The 22,622-nt window shown below is 41.6% G+C and overlaps 2 protein-coding genes across 5 annotated transcripts in view; both read right to left on the bottom strand.

Moving 5' to 3' along the window:
• mtr (5-methyltetrahydrofolate-homocysteine methyltransferase) overlaps positions 1 to 8,559 on the bottom strand; it is a 28,848-nt gene extending 20,289 nt beyond the window's left edge. The window contains exons 1-12 of the mRNA XM_007575580.2: positions 8,374 to 8,559; positions 6,856 to 7,067; positions 6,662 to 6,751; positions 5,031 to 5,100; positions 4,848 to 4,940; positions 4,516 to 4,622; positions 4,267 to 4,326; positions 3,643 to 3,737; positions 3,457 to 3,557; positions 3,127 to 3,188; positions 1,853 to 1,920; positions 1,693 to 1,772 (exon numbers count right to left, since the gene is read on the bottom strand). Of these exons, the coding sequence (XP_007575642.1) occupies positions 1,693 to 1,772; positions 1,853 to 1,920; positions 3,127 to 3,188; positions 3,457 to 3,557; positions 3,643 to 3,737; positions 4,267 to 4,326; positions 4,516 to 4,622; positions 4,848 to 4,940; positions 5,031 to 5,100; positions 6,662 to 6,751; positions 6,856 to 7,067; positions 8,374 to 8,422 (1,087 nt within the window). The 5' untranslated portion in view covers positions 8,423 to 8,559. The remainder of the gene's footprint in view (positions 1 to 1,692; positions 1,773 to 1,852; positions 1,921 to 3,126; positions 3,189 to 3,456; positions 3,558 to 3,642; positions 3,738 to 4,266; positions 4,327 to 4,515; positions 4,623 to 4,847; positions 4,941 to 5,030; positions 5,101 to 6,661; positions 6,752 to 6,855; positions 7,068 to 8,373) is intronic.
• A 1,125-nt stretch (positions 8,560 to 9,684) lies between these two features.
• bms1 (BMS1 ribosome biogenesis factor) overlaps positions 9,685 to 22,622 on the bottom strand; it is a 39,514-nt gene continuing 26,576 nt past the window's right edge. For all 4 annotated transcript variants that reach the window (XM_016662650.1, XM_007575581.2, XM_007575582.2 and 1 more), the window contains 17 exons: positions 20,950 to 21,071; positions 20,321 to 20,514; positions 20,090 to 20,238; positions 19,519 to 19,961; positions 18,998 to 19,099; positions 18,291 to 18,442; positions 18,117 to 18,198; positions 17,726 to 17,787; positions 17,094 to 17,282; positions 16,820 to 17,008; positions 16,455 to 16,635; positions 14,691 to 14,749; positions 14,401 to 14,523; positions 14,162 to 14,309; positions 13,639 to 13,814; positions 12,779 to 12,940; positions 9,685 to 10,097 (listed from right to left, as the gene is read on the bottom strand). In XM_016662650.1, coding sequence (XP_016518136.1) covers positions 9,870 to 10,097; positions 12,779 to 12,940; positions 13,639 to 13,814; positions 14,162 to 14,309; positions 14,401 to 14,523; positions 14,691 to 14,749; positions 16,455 to 16,635; positions 16,820 to 17,008; positions 17,094 to 17,282; positions 17,726 to 17,787; positions 18,117 to 18,198; positions 18,291 to 18,442; positions 18,998 to 19,099; positions 19,519 to 19,961; positions 20,090 to 20,238; positions 20,321 to 20,514; positions 20,950 to 21,071 — 2,761 coding nt within the window. In that variant the 3' untranslated portion in view covers positions 9,685 to 9,869. The remainder of the gene's footprint in view (positions 10,098 to 12,778; positions 12,941 to 13,638; positions 13,815 to 14,161; positions 14,310 to 14,400; positions 14,524 to 14,690; positions 14,750 to 16,454; positions 16,636 to 16,819; positions 17,009 to 17,093; positions 17,283 to 17,725; positions 17,788 to 18,116; positions 18,199 to 18,290; positions 18,443 to 18,997; positions 19,100 to 19,518; positions 19,962 to 20,089; positions 20,239 to 20,320; positions 20,515 to 20,949; positions 21,072 to 22,622) is intronic.

Here is a 22,622-nt window from a genome sequence, read left to right on the forward strand (position 1 = left end):
GTGTAGTGTGCGCTGGACATTACACTAAGGAAATGGAGAATGGAGGGTCAGTGGAGAGCACCGGAGTTGGGCCTTTTTTCATTCAGTGTCATTAAGAGGAAGAAAAAAGGCTGGAAGAGACGATGAAGCCGATAATTAAAATGAGGTCAATAGGTTTAATTTATCGTGCGATTAATTGATTTATTGTTTATCGTGACAGGCCTAAAATTTAAGCTTCAAATAATGCCTGAGTGCCACCGACTGCAATAACAGATTTATTATAGAACAAATCTGTGGGACAAACTGTCTACAGAAAGCAAAGAGAGTAGATCTATTTTTGCCTTTAAGAGAAGAAAAAAGTATAATTTTCTTTCAATGTATGATGAAGTATATTCATTCAGTAGAGTGCAGAATCATTACAAAGATCATGTTTTTTTCCGTGTTATCTTTACATGTACATTGCGTACTTTGTGTTTAATGATGTGTTTGTATGGACGGTGTTAAGAAAATAAATTTAAATAAGCTAGTTTTAAAACTTAACATGTCTTGATTGAAATAGCCTAATTATAGTTTTAAAATCAGTAACTTATTCTGGCCTATTGACCTTTATGTTACCTGTAGTTACAGCAGATGGTTTGCTAAGATCTTTTGAACTGCCCTTTGTCTGTCTGGGAAACAATCAGGAGAAGTTCCAGCTTTTCACACTCATCTGTGAAAAGCCGTAAAACAGCAGGAGTTCCTGGCTTTAGTGAAAGGGTCAGAGATAGCTCCTGGTTGGATGAGCAAAGATACGCCTTATTTGAAATAATTAAAGATAAGAATACGCCTTTTACTATAAAACTTTCTACACAGAAGTAACAAATTAGATTTGCTCCTGCAATTCTCCAAAGATGTCTTTGGACGTCTTTGCTTTTCTTTCTTTCTTTCTTTCTTTCTTTTTCTTTCCATTTATGTCAGGTAAATGAATGTATGTCTCTGTTGGTCTGCAGTTTCTGTTGTAATTTTATGCTTTGTCTTCTATTGGATTAAACTGCAATTCTGTGACGTCTGCACTCATTGTTGTTTTTGTGTGGCTATACGCGCCCTGCCGGGAGAACCTGGGATTGAAGGAGATCGAGCCAAAAGAGTTTTCTTAAGAAATATTTTAACCTAAAATCTTCTTCAACAACGGCTGACTGATGCTTGTGGTGCAGTAGATTGACTTTTGGGAGAAGAGGTAGACTACAAAACGTTGTTTTCTTCAGACTACTCCTTTTCATCCAGAGCTTTTGCTTGTGCCAACATGTGACATGCATTTTAAACTGTAAATGAAATAAATAAATGAAATAAGTAAACAAATAAAAGCTTCACTTCCCCAACAATCTTAGAAAGTTGGCCGATCTAAGATTGTCGCTGGTGATTTCGTAACCGATCATCATGCAGTGTGTGGTGCAGGATGATCTTATTATAATGTAAGAAATGCCTTTGAAAACAAGGAAAAGTAAACACAGACTCTTGAAAGAGTCAGGTCTCGCATCTGAGATCTCGTCTTTCACACTCCTTTCAACAAGAGATGAGAGACTTTGTACTGGCAGAGATCCCACTGAACCCTTCCATAACCTCAACTTAGTTTTTATTTATACTGTGAACCTATGAAGCACTAAAACTGAATCAGTTATCAGGCATATCATGGAAAGTTCTCTGAGTAAGTGATGATACTGGAAACATTTATACCTGAGAGAAGCAAATAGTCTTTAAAAGAATCAGCAGCAGGAACTCTTGGCTGGCACTGCTTAACTGCCTCGGCTATGGCTCTGTGTGAGGAGGAGGAAGAAGGATCACGTAAACATGAACAATCAGACAAACACTGAGCTGTCAGAAAAATCACACAGACCTGATGTGTGATGGGGTGGTCCCACAGCATCCCCCCACTATGTTCACCAGTCCATCCACTGCAAAATCCTGTGAGACATGACACTTGAGCAGCATTCAGGCACCCAGTGATAGTGCAACATCACACAGATTATTATTATTATTTTTTGTTACATTTAAACCTAAAATCAGAAGTTTGTGTTAAAGTAAGGCAGGTGACAGATGAAGTCTCAAAACTCTACAGAAACAGAAAATATCAATTATCTTTCTGGAACATTTTATCAACCTGAAGTAGTTCTTGTTGAATCCTGAAACGATCCACTCGCCATCACCAGAGTTATTCATGTTAGCTACAGAGCCTCTGACTACGGAACGCATGCAGACAACTGAACCTAGCACGTCTCTATGATGATGATGTCATCATCTTTTTAAAAAGAAGATTTGCCAGAAATATAAAAAACACTTGTATGAGCAAAGTCTGATTTATTACTCAGCACCAAATGGCAGATGGCTGATAAAATCAATAATAACTTATCACATAATCAAAATGAACATATTGCCCAAATTCTGGAGCTATGTCGTCACTACCTCATCCTTAGAAAATCCTTTCTGTTTTAATTAAGTTAAAGTGGAATTTAAATACATCTAGTTGGACACTCAGAATGCTACACCAGCCTTAGAAAGGAAACGACTAACAGCTCAACAGAAATTCTTCCAGGCTTTAGGACTTTTGATCAGTGATAAGGGCGGTATAGGCAGTTACTGAGGGCAGCATCAGAAAGGGGTGGGGCACTCAAGAACTAGAAAATAACCATTCCTGCAAGAACCACAACTGTGTGCATATTTATATGTCAAGCTTGCAAAGTTAGGCATAGCAAGTAATCGTGATTAATCACAACATCAGAGTGTGATTAATACAATTACATTTTCATTCAATTAATAATACTACAGAAAAAAACAAGAGGACATGTGTTGACCTTTGCAAGTTGGGAAATGGCTGTAAAGAAATAGCTTCTAGCCTGAACTTGAATAGCTCCATAGTAGAAGAAAACTATTCTTAAAGTACAAGTGGAACTGTGATGAAAGAGCCTGCAGCAGGACCCACCTCACTGAGTGGGATGGGAAAAGAGGTTGGAAAATCTTCTGTTTACCTGAACTACAACACAACATGGCGTCTTGTGGTAACAGTTAACACAGCAATCATATATCTTAAGGCTGAGCTGCACATCTTTATCAGGGTGCTAATGATTGGGGCAACTGCTTCTTCTAAACATCGGTGTGGAAACTGATCAGGACCTGTAGACTGGAGGCTGTAACTTGAGGTGTTTCATCATATCCTCCAAACGTGTTGGGAAGCCCTGACAAAAAAAAAGAACACAAACTGTTATTAAGATTACCCCTGACCTCATCAATAAATGGACTGGGTGGTCCAACAAACAAGGCAACAGGAAGTAGAACACAGGTCAAAGCTGCAAGTCCTTTAATGAAAAGTAAACCGTTTCGATTGATTGCAGAGAACCTGTCGACATCTCACAGAAGCCTTCAGTTATTCATTAAATCACCAGCATTGTATCTGAAGACAGGTTACCATGCCAACACTATGGACTAGATGTTGTTATGGGTTACCTGCATTAGGATAACAGATGATGAAAGCTGATGTGCTTTTCCCAATCGCCTCAATGAAAGGCCTCATTTCTGTTGCCCCCAGCGCACAGTTCAGACCAATACTGCAACACAGCGAGGCTCACATCTGACTCCTGTCTGTGTTCATCCCACATCACCTCATGTTGATTCTCCAACAGGTCAACTCACCACAGCGGCTTTGCATGGGACACACTCACTACAAATGCCTCGCCCGTCTGACCAGACAGCGTCCGGCCGCTCCGGTCCACAATGGTTCCCGAGATCTGGACCATCCCAAAAACACCTCACAATGTAGTCATGACAACATACCTTATGGTCATAGGTCCTGTACTGTACCATAAAACTCCTTTAGGAGTACTTTTGGAGTAATTTTCCAAGTAATCCCCTGGAACTTTAACAAGTAATTGATGAAACACATAAATGTTCTGTTTGGTCATCAGTGGTGAGTCAGATTACATTGTTTACCTGTGAGGTTAATTACTCATCTGGAGCTGTGAGATGCACTGGAAAATACTTATTTCTATTTTGTGTCTAAATCTGATTTAACAGATGCAAAAGTTCCTGTTAGCTGTTTTAGCAGAAACACAAACATTTGTACCTCAGTTTTATTATTTTTATCTGCAGCAGCAGATTTAAAAAAATGCAGTGATGCAGATAAACTGAAATAAGAGCATCACTTCTGTAGATGCACATAAATAACATGTTTGACAAGTTTCACAGATTCAAAAAGTTTCCATCTGGAATCTTATGATCTTCAGTTAAGATTATAAGAATATAGTGAAAATGACGTACAAATATGGGCTTCCTTTCATAGGACTTTTCAAAGAGAAGGTCGATGGCAAACAGAGCAGCCTGAGGACAGACAGGAAGACAGCATCATGAAACTACAATAAGAAAAACTGTATGATTAACAAATACCACACATTACAACATCTGCAGAGCATTAACCACTGAAGTTGTATAATGTTTTGTTATGTATGTTTAAGATGTTTTTAACAAATTAGACAACTTGATGCCAGGACTTAAGCAAAGGAACATTACCTTGGCGTTGGCCGTGTCAAAGATGGTCTCTACCAGAAGGATGTCTGCTCCGCCGTCCAGCAGACCTCGAGCCTGCTCTGTGTAAGCTGCCACCAGCTCATCAAACGCTGGAGTCACAAAGCCAAACAGCAGTAAGGACAACAGCTACAAAGGCAAACAATAAGGAAGATTCTGCTTCTGGATCAGTTCCCTGCTGTGGCCTTTGGGAGGTGAGGCTATTCTTCAGCGTAGTCATGGTGACCTGGTATCCCGTCTCACCGGTCTCCTTGTACAGTGACTCAGGTCGAGGTCAGCCTGATGTAGGCAGATTTACACTAATGATAAATTCTTACTTATGTTCCTGAAATCTGGTTTCTCCACAGACGGCGACACAGAGAGGGTTTTATTGGTGGGGCCCAGCGCCCCGGCCACGTAGCGTTTCCAACCTGAGGACACACACAGGACACGTTAATCCCATGAGGAACCCCTGAGTTGATGTATGACCATCACTGCAGCAGACAGGAGGTTCAGCTAACCAGACTGTTTGGTGACGTCATCGGCTGCCTTCCTTGCCAGCTCTGCTGACGCCCTGTTGAGGCGATAGGCCTGCACAACAAACACAGTTACCCTCTGAAGCAACAACATGACCCACATTAAGCTCATCTAATACAGAATAAATGACTAAAGTTACAGCTACATTAGCCACATGTTGCACATGCTTCCATATGCTCATGTCTCACACACTGAACAGGTGGCATGGAACAGGCATGCCACTAGTGTTAGCACTGAAGACAAAGTGGTAGCACATTGTCTTCAGTTAGCTTTAATATTGAATTAGTCGACATTTAAAAAGAACAATTCCAGAGTCCAAACAGGAAAACCTGCTCCAATTGTTCTGGTATGTTTAAACCAGACAAACCAGCACACTGACTGGTGATGAACGGTGTTCATGTTCTTATCCTGACCACATTTCAACACATAACACAGATTTCTTTATTCTTCTTTCACACCTTCAATTGACTTTATTTATATGGTGCCAATTAACAACACATCATCTGAAGGCACTTCAAAGAAAAATAAAGTCAATTGATCTTTGTTCAAACGGTGCATTAAATTCAGTTTATTATTCAGGTTGGTTAAAAGGTTTCTATGTAAGGAAACCCAGCAGATTGCATGGAGTCATAGACTCGCAGTGCTCGTTCTTCTTGGATGAACACGTAGTAACAATCGCTTAGATTATGACCTTGACTTTACAATGGATGCTCATGGATGGTAAGTACGAAGTTAATGGCAGCAGTAGCTCCTTAATGTTTTCCATAATAAAACAGAGCATATATTTACTGACTAACTGTGAAACATGATGTAGTTTCCACTGGTTCAACTACTCCAGACCTATTGGTTTAGAACTCTCCATATCAACAGGTCCAAACAGGTCCACTTTATATCTATATGCATATAATATGTATTCTTTTCAATCCAGTTTATTAAGTACAATTCAGTTACAACTACATTAAAATAAAGCTTTTCATAGACTCAAACCAGTAGATTCACTGGAATCAGAATAAATTAGAAGAATTCAACAGGATAATTATTACAACAATCAAGAAATAATATTACTTGTAATGCTTCACACTTCCAGGGGTCATATGTGGCAGTTGGACTGATTTTGTGGCCCCCAGCTGCAGCTCAACAGCTACAAATTTGTTTATTAAACTTTTTATTTTTATTCAGTGTGAAATTATTATTGACATCATTTTCTTACAACAAAAGATGTTAAGTAGAACTCAGAATATTTGTCTTTTTACAAATACACTTTAATGACAAGTAGAACCATGTCAATCCAGACTTTTACTGAAAAACCAACTTTGCTGCATCCAAATCAGCTTTTATTTAATTTATTGAATGAGAAGTAGATAACACACTAAGTAGAGCCAGTTATCAACTTAAAACTGACTGAGGTTGTACAGAACAAAAGGGAAAAAATAGCTTTTAGCCATCAGGAGCAAGCTCACAGGTCAGCTCTGATAAACTCTGATAAGCTCTGGTATGTAGAAACAGATCCCGGAGAATTTCTCAGAATGAGCTCATCAGTGGTTAATCAGTGAACTCTTGTCTCTCTGTGTGCATGACCTTTGTGTTGGCAGCAGGAGCCGTGTGCTGCTCATACCAGCTGCTCCAGTCCATAATCTGCCTGGGCGACGGATGTGCTGCTGAATGTGTTGGTCTCAATGATGTCAGCTCCGGCCTGCAGGTACTCCTGGAAACACACCATGGACAACGCTGCAGCACTTTGGTCTAGTCAAAGAAACCACATGTCCAGCATCAGACAGGACAACATCTGGATCCATCTGCATGGACTACCTTGTGTATGTTATAAATGATGGCTGGCTGTGTGAGGCTCAGGAGGTCATTGTTGCCCTTCAGAGGTAGAGGATGCTCCTTAAACTCTTCTCCCCTGAAATCTTCCTCCTCCAGCTTCTCTTGTTGGATCATCGTTCCCATTCCGCCATCTAGGACCATAATCCTTTTCTGCAGCAAAACTCGCAGCTCTGACTCCACTGGAGAGCTGCAGCCTGGACAGAAAAACACAGGCAGTACTCTGCAATAAGAACGCTGGCTTGGTTCCCTCAGCATGGCTCAGCTCGTCCTAAACCACAGTTAGAGCTGAACCGCAGATCAGCGTCCACAATTCTGAAGAGTATCCATGAATGATCAGGAGTTCCTGAAACTCTGGAAATCTGAATGGATAGAATATCCATACCGATTTGTTGGTTGAAGAACAGATTAAAAATAAATATCTTTGTCGCTGAAGGACGATGGTGGGTTGTTGGTTCAATTTGGGGCTCTGTCTGCCTCTGTTGTTGTGTGGTAAGACTCTTCACCCGCCAAGCCTGCTGGTGGTGGTGCATGGCAGCTATGGTTACTATCCAGTAGCTTGCCATGAACGCTCTCTGTGCATGGCAAGCTATGCCATGCATTGCTTGCCATGTGTGGCAAGGTATGCAAACTTTTCAATGTGTGTGTACACATTGAATATATGTACACACACATTCAGTGTGTGAATGTGTGTGTGAGTGACTGAATGTCATGGCTTGATAAAACCTATATACTAGTACAGTCCATTTACTATCTGAGCTAATATGTCTTCAATAATTTAGCAGCAAAAAGTCTTTTTTAGTTAAATTAATTTTTCGTCAATATATGGTTTCAGTTAAAGTACAATTAATTCAGTTTAGTCGTATTGTGGTTTCTTATTGTTTTAACAGTTACCAGAATTAAAGATTTTATAATAATAATTAAAACAAAACATTAAGGCTATGTTAAGAAGTATCACACCCCTCAGTTCTGGAGTTTAATGGTGCCATTAATTATTATTTTTAATTAATTGTTATCAATAATAGAAACAGAACATAGACTACACTCAAAGCATACGTTATAATACATATCTCAATTAATTATAGGAGTAATGAAAGAAATTAAGGAGACATGGAAGCCACATTATCAACAATAATAAAACAAATTTACACAAATCAAAGTATCAGTGTCGATGTGAGAAATAAGATATAAAACTTTATTGTCCGTCAAGGAGGAAAATTTCCTTCGGATCTCCAACATCATATCTATACCAACTGCAACAAAACAGTTTATTTTAAAACATGCAGCACAGTAAACAAACCCTGAGTATGAATATTTAACCCGACTCTGATTTGACCTAAACGCTTCTACGAGTCGGTCATCCTGTGTGTTCTGCTGGGCTGGAGACCTGAATATTAACATGTGGTTTCAGCTGATCTGTCAACTGCAAAGCAGTTGCATCACATCAGAGTTTAGCTCCAAGCTAACAGAGAACCATGTGACAGTGCCGGGTGGAGGACCTACCTGCTCCCGTAGCTGCGCAGAGCTGATATCGGACATTTGTCGGAGCCATTGGAAGCCAAGCAAGCCGTGAGAAGAGCCCAGCTATCCTTCTGAACGCCCAAAGGATAATTACGTTCCTTCAAACTTTTCCTACTGAAACTACTGGTAGGGGCCAACCATGGCTTCCGATCACAGTCCTTCAAAATAAAAGCAACTTTTTGACATAAGCCAACTTCCGGGAAAACCAGATTGATTTATTTGTGATACCAAATAAATCACACTGGTCCACAAGAAAATCAATCTGGTCCCTTGTCGGTGAAAATGTTTACATTTCGTGCTTTTATTTTTAATAAAAGAGGGTTTTCTAAATAATCACTTCATTTTAATGGGGAAAATATTTTATTCACAAATTATTTTTCAGTCAAACCAAATTTTACAAAATGTAAAGCAATTTCAATTCAGTTGTAAATTTCATGAAGTTGCTGAACAATGAATCGGCAAGTAAATTTTCAGTTTGAAATTTTTATTTTTTTAAACCACCCCCATAACACCCTTATTTATACGATACATATGCACCTAGAATGGTTCCACTTGAGTGATTTCTTCTCAATTCTCTTTTTTTTTTTTAGTATTTTCATTAAGTTAACTCTGAAGTTTATCCTTTAGGATCTATTTGCTGTTCACAATTCTATGTGTAATTATTTTTGCTGACAATTTGTCTTTTGTTCAGATACAAGGATCTAGCTGTCACAGAATAGCGATAGTGATAAGGACAAAGAAGAAATAAAATATGAAGTAATATTTTTGACCATAAGCGTTCAGTCACAACACTGGTCACTGAAGCTAAAGTTTGCTCCTGTTTTGGTGAAACTGTATTTCTTATTTCATGTTAAGGTCACTTTATCTCAGCAGAGGTAATGTAGAAAGTGGGCAGAGCCTCATCAGGCCACTGAAGCCAACCAATCAGAGAGAGTAGTTTGTAAAAGGTGAAATCTTTTGTTTAAACAGGTTGTGTCCATCAGTATCTCAGATGGTGGCTTTAAAGATAAGCCCCTGATGCAATGAGCTCTACACAGAGCACCCAGCTGTTACACCAAACTGTGTTCCATGATAAAATAAAAATAAAATGCTATATGGCAGAGCTTCTGCCTTTGTAACAAGGATCTTACCAACATTAGATTGGTACAGTGGCTCACTTTGAGCCATTTCTAAATGTTTATGGTCAGATAGTTATATCATCTGACCATAAACAGTAAAAATTTAAGATTCAACAATCAGTATCTATTTGCATAGGTTATAAGTGCACTGGTCTCAAAAATCCACACTTCATACTGATGTTGCAGTTCTTTATTCCACTGTAGAACAAAGTTGTAGTATTGTCATGAAACCAGAGACCATAATGTGCAGACCTAAACAGAAGATCTGAGCTCACACCAGGTCTTACTTGTCTCCAGGGAGACATAAAAACAGTCCGTCATATTTCTCCAGAGTTCAGACACACAGGTCCAGTGAGGGAGCTAGAGGTCGCTGGGCGCTCCCTTCAGGCTGGAGCGCTGCTTCTTCTGGTCCTTCTGACCCATCACTCTGTACAGTTTCTTCTTAGCCTCCCTCTGCCTCTTCAGCTTAGCCTCCTCGTCTTTCTCCTTTTGCTGGAGGAACTCTTTGTGTTTGGCGTGCTGCACCTTGTGGGCATTCTTCCTCTTGTAATTGTGGACTGTGCTCAGAGCATGGAGAAGTGCTGCCACCTAGAGGGCCAGAAGAAACTGTCATCTTTTAACATGAGGACAAGCCAATAAGCTGGGTTAGGGTTAGTGTTTGAAAAGAGATAACCCAATGCTGATATCAGTGGAACCCACTCAGACTTTATAGACAGAATGAAAATCCTGTTTAAGAGGAATGTCATTAACTCACTTTCAGCAAGGGATTGGTCAACTGAATATTTGAGGTTTTGTCTTCATCTCTTTACCAAACCATGCACGTTAGGGACGCGCCGACCAGGTTTTTTGCTGCAGATCACCACTGATCACATGGATTGGCTTTTAATTTTTCACTTTAGGTATAAATGTTACTATGTGATCTGGCAAAACGGAAAAATGATCTGGTAATAAATTCACCTAATTTAGACATAAAACATACAAAATACTTGCAGACAATACAGCAACTACTCAGTCTAAAGGACAACTGAAAAACCTGCAATCAGTAAAATAAAATTTAACAGTAAGGCTCTCAGTTCCATAAATTATTCACGAGTCAAGTAAATATCATAACACTGCGTGCATCAAATAATGTCAAGTGAAAAAAGAAACATTCATTCAAAGTCAAACGCAGGTTGCATCAAAATAAACAATCCTGAGTTTTACTGAATCAAAACTTCCTGAGAGCATGGCTGATTAATGCTGGTTCTGATTGGTTGTTTCTGACCGAGCGGAGTAATTCTGAAGAACACAGGGAGGAGGCAGAGGAGATCGATTATTTTTCAGACATCATCTGTCTTATGTTAGGACATAGTGAAAGTTTTAATAGAAGTGAAAAATCTTTTTTTTTTTTTAAGTTACATGCTGCAGCTTTAAACAGACGTTTGTGTGAGATTTCACTGCAGGTTGAACGGCACTACGTCTGTGAAATATTATCACCAGTAGCGAGTAGCAGTGGTCCAACAGCGAGACCAGAACCAGAACCATATTAGATTTGTTGTGTTGATGCATTTTGACGTGCTTCCCTCCTGAGGTCATTTTCCGTCGCAACAGCAAACATCTGCTATACACACTGAACCGCTTAACCACTAACACACTGTCTAGCCAAGGAACATGTGCATGGACTTAATCCGCGCAGACACAGATGTGTTTACATCTCAATGTGTTGAGATGTAAACACTGCACATAATTCTGTGTTCAGTCAAGGTAAATCATTGTCACTGTACGCTCAGTGCGTACCTCTGAAAGTACAACTACAGGTTATATCTAAGTTTGAGTGAAAGGAGGTGCCAGTGGTGTGATCTGGCTTTGTGACCTGTTAAATGCATCAACTACAAACCCACCCTTTTGGAATAATTCTGCCATCAGGTTTTTTTAAAAATAAAAACAAAAACAAGCTATGCTTAGCCTGGCTGGTGGGCCTGGGGGCTGCCATTCGCAGGGGGAAACCCTGATTTAATGCTTGTATTTTATCTCTTCCACACACTGCAGACTAGACTTTCCTGCTCCTGGTTTCACTGTTTAACCCTGCTTAAGATACAGGGCCATTAAAACCTCACAACTGTTTTACTCTGAGGTCCTGTGGTGTTGCACTGTGCTACAGGGTGTTTTGGAAAAACCATCAGACCGTCACCACCCAGCCCTACGGTGCTTCCTCACTGTCTAAGCATGATATCTCCCCTAACCCTGGGAGTGTTAAGAAATGGGGTCCACTGGATTCAGCAAGCTTTACCTTGAGCGCCTCCTGTAGGGGTTGCACTGACTTCGCCCTCGCTTTTACCCCTCACTTTTTTTGACCCCATTCCTCCTGAGAGTCTCCCTAAGACCAACGGTGGTTAAACCTGAACCAGATCCAGATAACTGATGTTTTTGCACCTGCCTTTTAACAAGCCCTTTCTTTGTACTCTCAGCCATGCTGCTTCCCCCTCGCTCTGCTTCGATGCAGCCGGTTACAGGCTGGTTACGTCATCAACAAGCATTACCATGGTTAACCTGTAGACTACAGATCTCTACAAATTTCTATCATTTCTCCCTTATGCCATTTATATTGTGCAATCCTACACTATACCAAATGAAATTATACCATAAAATAATTGCCATATCAATCAATTACACAGCTTAAAATATTAGCTTAGCACTCCCTCCTTATATCTTCACTGAAATAAGATTTTTCACCTGAATCTTGTAATAAAGAAATGCCAGGCAATATGCTTTTTGCCATATTCATTATAATATGCATTATAAACCACAAATGTTATTGGTAACGCTTTATTTGAAGGAGTCTTTATGAATGTTCTCATTAAGTGTCATTCGGTATATAATGACACTTTTAATGCAGAGTTGCTTTAAAAGTTGCCTTGAAAGTCCATTAAAAATGCCAACTTTGCATTAAAGTGTCTTTATTTACTGAATGACACTTCATGACACCAGTCAGACATTCATAAAGACTCCTTCATGTTCATGAAACGTTATGTCATGTTTATGCACACCCCGTCAAATAAAGTGTTACCATCTTATTCTGTAGCATTGATGCTTCTGAACAGTACAGGTTGGGACCGGACCGTTGCTAGACAAGGCCAGACGATGCCAAAGTACACTGACATTTATTGTCAGATACCGAAGTTCACATAAAAACAGATTTGTCTTAATAAATACAATATGGAGCTTAAATGAAGTTGAAGTAACAGATAAATTTGTGGAAATCCTTTTCAATCCAGTCCGGTTGTGCTCACCTTCCTCTCATGCGGCTCTCGGATCACGCTGGGCCTCTGGAGGTCCTTGGGGGTCTTTCCTTTGGGCTGCTGCTGTTTGGGTTTGCTCTTGAAGGGGAGGGCCTTCTGAAGCTCCTTGGGAATATGGAGGGGGTTGAAGCGGCGTGGAGCTCGAACCACCGGCTGGAAGGGAACCACATGGAGATTCACAACCAATCACTACATCAGGGAAATGTTATCCTATATATATATATATTTATATACACATCTTCCACAGAAAACCCTGTGGAAGAGAACTGTACCAGCTGTGGTGCCCAATCAACCAGAGTCTACCGATGTACCAGGTAGGAAAATATCCTAAGACTTTTCATTTTCGTGTCAAAAATTAAATATTAAAGTTTATCCATTCTGAACTGACTGTGGATCAGCGATAGAGCAGTTCTTCTGCAATCAGAAAGTTACAGGTTTGATTCCAGCTTCCTCCTGTCACATTTTAAAGACACTTAACCATAGGTTGCCAAGCAACTTGCATACTGGTGTATGTGGCTGTAGCATAAAGCATATACATGACTGGGAAGACGCACTTCCCTCAAAACTCATCTTGCTGAATAACAGCCCAAGAGTTGGGTCATGGGAGAACCAGTGTCTTCAATCCAGGACTTGAGGGCCTGTGTCCAGCAGCCTGAATCCCCTCCTCAGTATTCCTGCTAATGACTTTATATTACTCCGGTGTTTTGAAGCAGAGACACATCTATATGTTGCAGGACACGGGCCCTCGAGACCTGGAGTTGAGGAGCCCTGCAACAGACTAGGTTTGAGTGAATGAAATGTTCCGTCTCCTTGACAACCTGTTCAGAAGGCTGCCAGGATGTGTGTTGTACCTTGTACAGAGAGTCAGGGTTGGGTTTGTTGCGGATGCCCAGGTCATGTTTGAGCTGCCCCAGGGTCCTCATGCCTGACCAGCTGTCCTTCTGACCAGCAGGGAGCAGCAGAGAGGTAACGGGGTTGTAGAGCTGAGGGACCGACACTGGGTACCAGGAGCGTAGGAATACGATGTCTGCACACACAAACCAAAACACACAGTGTGCACGTCACACTGACTTTTCCACTCAGCAGCACTGATCTGGTATGTTGTGGATGTATCTGTCTGGAGGACACAGCAGCAGGGTGAATTCACTGCAGCTGAAGAAAACTCAGAGTTTACTTCAACTGTTCTGCAAAGAGAAACACACTTTCTGTTTGTAGAAAGTGTGTGTGATCCTGAGAGCACAGTTAATTGATACATACTTTAGAAATGTTTGCACATCTCATCTGAAGAGGATCCCAGCTAGGATTCCTCAGAGTCTCTAAACCAAACAGTAGAGATGAAGATGAGTAGTAGCTGTGCACCATAGAAACACTCACCACTCATGAGCAGTCGGTCCTCAAATGTGGCTCTGAAAGCTCCTGCAGGTGAAGACAGAGCCTTCTTGATCTGACCCCTGATGCCTGACACGGTTCGCACCGAGGCTCCTTCAAACTTGGCCACCTCCAGCACAGTGTTGAACATTCCCTGAGCAACAGAGAAACATTAGACCTGCTACAAGGACACAGTAGGCCTGCTGGTGAGCTGGTGTGTGTAAATACACAGAACATGTTCCCACCTTAACAAAGCAGGTATTCTTAAAGATCTTGAATGGATATCCAATCAGCTTGAGCTTCTTCACTATAGTCACTGACTTGTCCAGATCCAGAATGACTCCAGTGGCCGCGATACGAAAACTGGCCTGCAGACAAAAAAAAAAAAAAAAAGGGAGTATGAAAACTGCACAGCTAAAAACATATTTTAAAGGAATCAAGAATTTTTTTTTTACCAAACCTGGAAAATAGAGATTGTGAAATATATTGAGAATCTAGAGCAGATTGTAGTTTATCAACATGGAGTCAGTCTTACCTTAGATCCAGTCACTGACTGCACAGCCAGGAAACCAGAACCCTGGGGTGTGATGGGACCTTTGAAGAGACAAGCCCAGAGAAAAGGACTTTTAAAATCACAATGTTTGAATGTTTGGATATTTAAAAATAGAAAACCTTCTACCAGAGTACAGATTCACTTGAAATATTGCCTGTCGTGTAAGGTCTTAATTATCCTGGGTTATATCTGCTGGGTTTCCTTAGAAACTTTAGAATCTACTTTGAGCAATTAATTGAGCACACTGCACTGTTTGACAACTAGGATCAGCTGGAATGTATGCATGATTGAATAAAAATGATCTTTTTTAAGTTCCTTGACGACATTTAATGTGAATACAGAAATTAATTTGAACTGAATATGTAGTCATTTGAGCCACAGCAGGGTTTCCCCCAGAAACCTTGTCAAGTCTGGTGGTCAGGGCACCATGGCAACCGCCATGTTTTCATATTAAAAATGCTAAGTTGACAGGAAATGTAAAAACATTGAGTAATTATGTTACTGAAAGATATTGTTTACAATACTTTAAACTATAGTCTTAAACGACAAACAAAAACACAATTAAAACACATTTTTTTGTACTTCAGCTAAAATTCAAACAAAGTAATCAGCCAGTGGATTATCAAACACAAATACTGGTCACATTTAGACCAGCTTTTTCTATTTTGTGACAGAGTGCAAAGAGGACACTGATTTTGGTTGCCTGCTCTTAATGGGACAGATTTTTCCGATTTCCGTTCTTCCACGGCCGCACACTGAAATCTGGCTGACAAGTGGAGTAGAGCCCTCTGTACAGTTTGAGGCATTGTGCTGCTGCAAATAAAACAGAATGCTGTAACACTAAGAGGTGGGCAAGACATCCACCATCACCTGGGAAATTATAAATAAACTATCAATTTGCAGCGCAGACAGAGTTGAGCGATGGGCGAGCGTGTTGAGATGCAAAAGCACAAGCTACACATAGTCCATTGTTCACACAGAGGTATCATTGTCACTGCAAGTTAAACCTGCACCTTTAACAGCACAGCTATTTGTGGTTCACATTGAGCTTGCACAAGCAGAGGAAATGCTGAGGCTTTTAAATTTGATAATTACCTTGGTGCAGTATTATCTGAAGAAACATGAGGGGTTAGTAGAAATGCCGATACAGGTGAAGCTTCTCTGCAACAATGCCTTCCAAATCATCCAGTTTGAGTGGAAGACGGCACATGCAAACCACGCTGAGGTGAACTTCAGGGGTGCAGCTGCCACAGCACACGAGTGATTAGTGCGCCCCCATCTGTTCAATGCACCAACTATAAACCAGTCTTTCAGAAACACCTCAGCTCTGCTGGTGAAGTTCGCAGTGCAGAGCACAGCAAATACACATACAGTCTGGGGTCACTGGTATATAAATATATATATTTAAAATAAAAACAAGCAATGCTTAGCCTGGCAGGGGGGTAAGCCACTGGGGGAAATCCTGCACAGTCAGCGATTTTTCTCACTGGAGAAATTGTTCCATCTATTCATCTGTTTGAAGTGTGATGGCATGATGTGGGTTTTCTGTTCAGAATGTTGAATATTACTTAAACTGAGTGATTAATTGCAATTGAATGTGTAAAAACAGATGACAATTTTAGTTTCTACCCATCCACTGAAAAACACAGAGCGACCATTAAATCTGAATGAAGCCAGTTGTCATCAGTTTCAAACAGATTCAATGATGAGTGGAACTTTCTTTTGCACAGAGCAGCAGCGCCTCACCCCAGATGGAGGCTCCACAGTGCATGTGCTGTGGCGTGTACTTGAGCAGGCGGTGGCGCCCGTTGTGATCTTCCATGTGAAACAGAGGGATGGTCTGGAAGCGGCGCCAGCCCAAGGAGAAGATCAGAGGATCCTTCGTCTTCAGGATCCGCTCGTACCATCTGTGTTTCTTTAGTCGCATCTGGCTCACACACACAAACACACACACAGTTAATTAGGAATCCTTTTTTGTCCATGCTGCAGAAAGCAACTCCATCCAACACACTTCAACCATGGACTCGGCGGTTTAGAAACACCTAAAGATAATACACACTGCTTCATCTGGGTAAAGGTGCATGTTGTCAGCTGACAGTGTGTGTACATACCTGGAGATATCCTAAGTTGCCTTCGCTGGAGCCCAGCCCACCAAGGATTATGGGATAATGGGCATCAAAGTTTGTCACAAACTCACACGGCAAAGAGCCAATTTCCACCCGGATGTACATTCCAGGTCGGAAGCCTTCATACTGAACCCTGCTCTCATCGTCCATGTCCCCAAACGCCGCTCTGTTCAGCTGGGTGTCAACAGGAAGACAGACAGGAACCAGTCAGTCAGACTGGAAGCAGCAACCAGTCAGTCAGTCAGACTGGTAGCTGTACCTCTGCCTGCTTCTGCAGCTCCTCCTTCAGGTCGTCAAAGTATGTGGCGTCTCCGTCATCATACTCGGAGTTGAACCGTTCCTTCAGTCGGCGTTTCTTCTCCAAACGTTTGTTCTTTTGAACCTCTTCATCATCCATCTTCACCTGGGGCTCTTCATCATCATCATCATCATCGTCGTCCTGTGTATCCTGGAGATCACACGGTGGGTTAGGACAACTGTTGAGATGGTCAATCTGCACCAGTAAACCCTGATCTGCTGGTCCCATCATGAGTATTTCCAGTTGAAGATGGACAGCAGCCCTCATCAACCCGTCACAGAGCTGACCTGACCTGACCTCTGGCTCTTCAGCAGTAAAAGCTGAAGAACCTCAGCATCTTTTCAAAGGATGAAACATAATAGTAAATGAGATTATTACTGTCCGTCATGACAGCTAAATACACCTCCTGAATAACTACAACTATATTAAACTATTTTTCCTGTCTTGTTTTGTTTTTGGATTCTTTCATTGGTTCTGATGGTACATTACATCACACAGAAGTTCAAAATGTGAAGACATGCAAGCCTCTGGAGGAAAACAAACTGGGTTCTTCAAACACAAACGGTCACATCTGGCGCTGCTGCATCCCGTACCTGAGGCTGGCTCACATGGACTTCTCCTGTCTCCAGATCTTCAAAGTCCCCATACAGCTCTTCTAAACAAAGCATACAGACCACTCATATCAGTTCATCTTCTGTATTGTGGGAATAATATCAATAGTAATCACAGGACAGAAAGGAACACAATGGAAGCACTACGGAGATAAACACCCAAAAAACACTGTTGGGTGGGACTATCAGAGCAATAGAAAACTATGATTGAGTTTTAGACTTCTGCTGAGGAAGGTAAGATCGGTGTATGAGATCAGCTTTACATGTAATTTCCAGTCAATCACCAATCTCCTGAAATTAAGGAAATTGGTGCTCCCCCTAATAAGAGCATGATGTAGAGCAGAGCGAGTTTCTGTTGCTGAACTCTTCCTACCGTCTTGTTTCAGCAGCGTGGCTGCATCCTGGCCCTCCTCCCACTTCCCCGTAACAAAGCAGTCCCTGATGGAGTCCAGCACCTGAAACACACAACATTCCATATCAACATGGCTGCATTCTGTAGGCCACCAGCTCAGCAGCCTCAGTGTGGACAAAGCAGGTAGAAGTTGACCTCTTGGACATCCCAGTCGTGGCCAGTGTCGGCGTGGAAACGGGAGCAGTCCAGAGCGTTCGCCTGGAGCTTTTTGCTTTTCTGCAGTCGGCTGACTCTGAACAGCCCTCCCAGTTCCTCCTCCTCTTCCTCTGATTCCGTCACCTCGACAACTGCAAAACAAAGCCAGTGGGTTTGAGACATCCTTCAGAGAGCCACACTGTGTAGATGTTAGAAAACATATCACAATATAAACATTTCATATGATGAAATGATTACTTATTTTCTTGTTTTAAATATCCAAAATATTGCCAAACTGGTGGCGTGACCATTCCTGTTTTATCCACAATTTTCTCTCCTCATTATGTTTTTTGTTTGTTTTTTTTATTACCAGCTATGAGGCACGGCAGTGAAACCTGAAATTCCTGCTGAGCAAGTTACTCAACAGGTTGTTGCTAGGTAACACTTAGCTGCTTAGCTGGCTGTGAGAGGTGAAGCAGCTAAAGCTTTTCCTCTGCTTCCATCCCCCAGAATGCTGTGCAGAGGTCAGAGTTCAGTGAAATTACTGATTATTAAAACGTATGCATTATCTATTGGCCACATGCTTATGGTGATATGTTGTTACTGATTGACTGCCACGGCCTACTAGATGTTCATAAATGAGTCACAAAGGGTCAATCATAAATCGACGGATTTATTATCTGAAGAAATGAAACCAGACTGCGTACCTGAACCATAAACAAGTTTTCTCAGATTTGGGGCAGCTTCTTGTTGCCGTAGGAACGCCTCCGCTGCTTTCTGTTGCAGACCCTCCTTCCATTTGAGAGCCCCTGTGAGTGTGAACGGAGAGTTAAAGCATGAAGAGAAAACACAAAGTCCCTGCAGGTCAGTGGCCGATCCTGTTGGCAGAACCGGGTCAATCAGGAGGATGGAGTGAGGGAGGGGAGGTCCCTGGTGGCCTGGGCCCAGTATGAATGTGTCAGCGAATACAACAGTCCTGAATCTATGTGACTGAACATGGGCTTCATTTGAAGCATGTCAGAACCTTTACAGGTCTCCTTCAGAGACAAAATCTAATAGCTTTGACTGGCATACAGCAGCAATTAAAATGAAAAAATAAAACATAAATAAATAAATCAGTAAAGAAAACTCTCAGCTACTCGATATCTAAAGGCTCAAAGAGAAACATATTAATACAGTGAACATGTGGAGGAAACTGAAGCAGATCTAAAGGACCCAGGATATTTACCCTGCTCCTCCATCTCCTCCTCACTCTCTTTTTCAGAATGCTGCTTGCCCAGCTCTTCACCTCCATCATCATCATCATCAGTAAGCTCATCCTCTGATTCTTCATTCTCTTCAGAACTATGACCAGAGTCTCCGGGTGTTCCTGCCTCCTCTTCCTCTTCACTCATCTCCAGCTCGTCTTCGCTGTCTGCAAACGCCGGCAGCTCAGCACAGCTTCCTGATCTTCCCGTCTCTGCCTTCAGCTTCTGCTTCTTCTGGGGTGGAGCACCACCTGCTGCCGTCTCTTCACATTCAACATCATCTTCATCATCAGCCTGGTCACTGCCTTCGCTATCATCTTCCTCGCTGACATCTTCCTCCTCCTCCTGGGTGAAAATCACCTTCCTTCGCTCTCTGTTGGTGGTGGGATCCCAGACACTTTGTTCCTCAAGCATCTCCTTCTCCCTAACACACACACAGTTGATTAGTATCATTATTATGATAGGTATCCGAGGGTGTGCGTGTGTGTTTATGTGTGAGAGAGAGTTTACATGAAGCAGACAGATGCATCAGTACACCATGTGAGAACAGACCTGGTGTGTTGGTGTTGGCTGATGTGTGTCGGGTCCAGAGTGGCTGAGCCAGTGAACAGAGACACCTTACTGGCAGCCATCTTGGTGTCCAGAGTAGAATGTGTGTCAATGAGAGACTGGACCAGCTCCGTGGTGGGGCGCGCCTCCTCCTGTTACCCAGCAGGCAGGACAGTGAGCAGAGGCCAGGTGGTCATACTGAAATGCTCAGACCTTTCATGAAGCAGCATGTACCTGCAGCTGGTTGACGTGGCTGGCAGGCAGGTCGATGTAGACGGCGTCCTTGTCATAAACCAGCCCCCCAACCCCCGCCATGGGAGCGTACAGCAGGCGCTCCTTCTCATTCAGAGCTCTCTTCTTCCGAGCGTCAGGAAGTGGACACGGGTCGGACAGGAAGCCCACGTCTCCCACCTGGAAGTCTCCTACACCTGTCCTCAGACACCACATTACAGCAGCAGGTTAGCTTTCCAATGCAAAGCCTTGACTTAGATTGAACTATGTGTGCTAGGCTACATTCACACAGCAGGCAAACATGACCTTTACCTGACCTTCGCACCCATCAGAGCGATCTGTGATCTGAGCCACTTCCATATGTGGAACTAAATCAGATTCTTATCTGATAATTCTCAAAGCATCTGCGGTCTGAACATCCAAGTCACATTTTATCAGGCTTTTGCATCATTGATATGAGACATGCATCATAATTGAATCAGAAGTGAATCTCAAAGTGAAAAGAGATTCCCACCAGTATGGCTTACTGGTAAAACACTCTGAGCCTAGGCATATGATGAAATGATCAGACCCCCAGGGTGAATGTGTGAAGGTTTTCAGGCCTGAACACATCACAGCTCTGCTGAGCGCACCTGGGATGTGGACCTGGCCTTTGTTTTTCAGATGTGCCCCTCTCAGGAAGCCGTACAGAGACACCGTCCGGTCACATTTAGGATCCGTCCTGACCTGCTCTGGATCTGTTAAGTCCTCCATACTGAAAAAAAAAAAAAAAAAAAACTGAATTGGGAAGACCTGAAATATAAAAACCAGCATTAAGAAGATTATTTTTTTTCTTTTTTAAATTATTATTATTGGCTCTAGTGGCCTTTATTTGAAAGTAGTTCAACTGGAAACAGGGCAATGAGAGAGGGGGAAGACATGCAGCAAATGTCACCAGGCCAGGAATCGACCCAGCGACCAAGGCCTCCATATGTGGGTTGTTCTTTGCCCTTGCGCCACCACAGCGCCCACAGGAGGAAGATTAATTATTGATACCTTCAGGTGATGTTAGTGTTATTAAAGCAAAACACAAATTAAAGACAACCCAGCTGTTCATTTGACTTTCCTAATAAACTTCAAGATAAAGAACCAGAAATCCCAGCTCAGTAGAGATCATCTGCATATAGTTCAGTCTGAACTGTTTACAGCTCCTTATGGAGGAAGTGACATCACAGGGTTCTAGCTGCTGGGGCCCATGATGTGGAACATCATGTGATCTGGTTCTGTTTGTTTTTGTCACTTTTTTTATCTCTGTTCTCTGAATTGGCAGCAATTCTGCAGAAAATATTTTCTGATGTTTTTGGTGATGCAACATGATATTAAAAAAAAAATGTAAATTTGATGCATTAAAACTGAATAACACTTAGAAATTTAAAACAAACTTGCAGAAAACTGCAAAACGGCTGAAACACCGAGTTCCTTTAAATCAAGACTAAGAACCCTGTTAGAGTTACTTTTGATTAATAATAAATCAAACATGGACCAACATATTCGATGTGTATTGATGATGGCACTCGACAAAATGTAATGTTTGTTACTGGTTTCTCAATTGGTGATTATGTTTTTAGGACTTTTTATTTTTGTTTTTTATGATATTTGAACTGCTTTGTGGCTGAAATGTGCTACACAAATAAACTAGATCAGGGGTCCTCACGTCCAGTCCTCAAGAGACATCATCCTGCAACTTTTAGATGCGTCTCTGCTCAAACACACCTGGATCAAATAAACTGCTCGTTACCAACCTATTGCAGAGAGGAATGAATGCTGGTGAGGGAATTCAGACATTTTGAAGCAGAGATGCATCTAAATGTTACAGGATGGTAGCTCTTGAGAACTGGACTTGGGGGCCCCTGAACTAGACTGTTTAAAATTCTGGTTTGCAATAATGTATTTAGCCACTTAAATTGGCTTACAGTGTCACAAACTGGGTAATTATGGTAATGTTATAAGAATTTTGATTCATGTAAACGAGCAGCTCTTTTCGTGGCCAGAGTCTCCGCCCAAAACTAGACCAAAACTAAAAGTAGTGTTGGTTCCATGAGAGCAACAACAGATACCAATGATTTTAAAATATGATTAAATTCAGTTGTTGTGTGCAGTAGAGATAAAGTTGCACTACTTAACAAGTGTCCTGATGTAGATGGTTAAATAACCAGCAAATTGCTCTTGATTCTTAATAGTTTTCAGTAGGGATGTGCCGATCAGGTTTTTTCCTGCCGATACCGATACCGATCACCCATGATTATTATTATTATTATTATTATTA

The sequence above is a fragment of the Poecilia formosa genome, unplaced genomic scaffold (assembly GCF_000485575.1).
Source record: "Poecilia formosa unplaced genomic scaffold, Poecilia_formosa-5.1.2 Scaffold382, whole genome shotgun sequence".
In the NCBI taxonomy this organism is placed as follows: Eukaryota; Metazoa; Chordata; class Actinopteri; order Cyprinodontiformes; family Poeciliidae; genus Poecilia; species Poecilia formosa.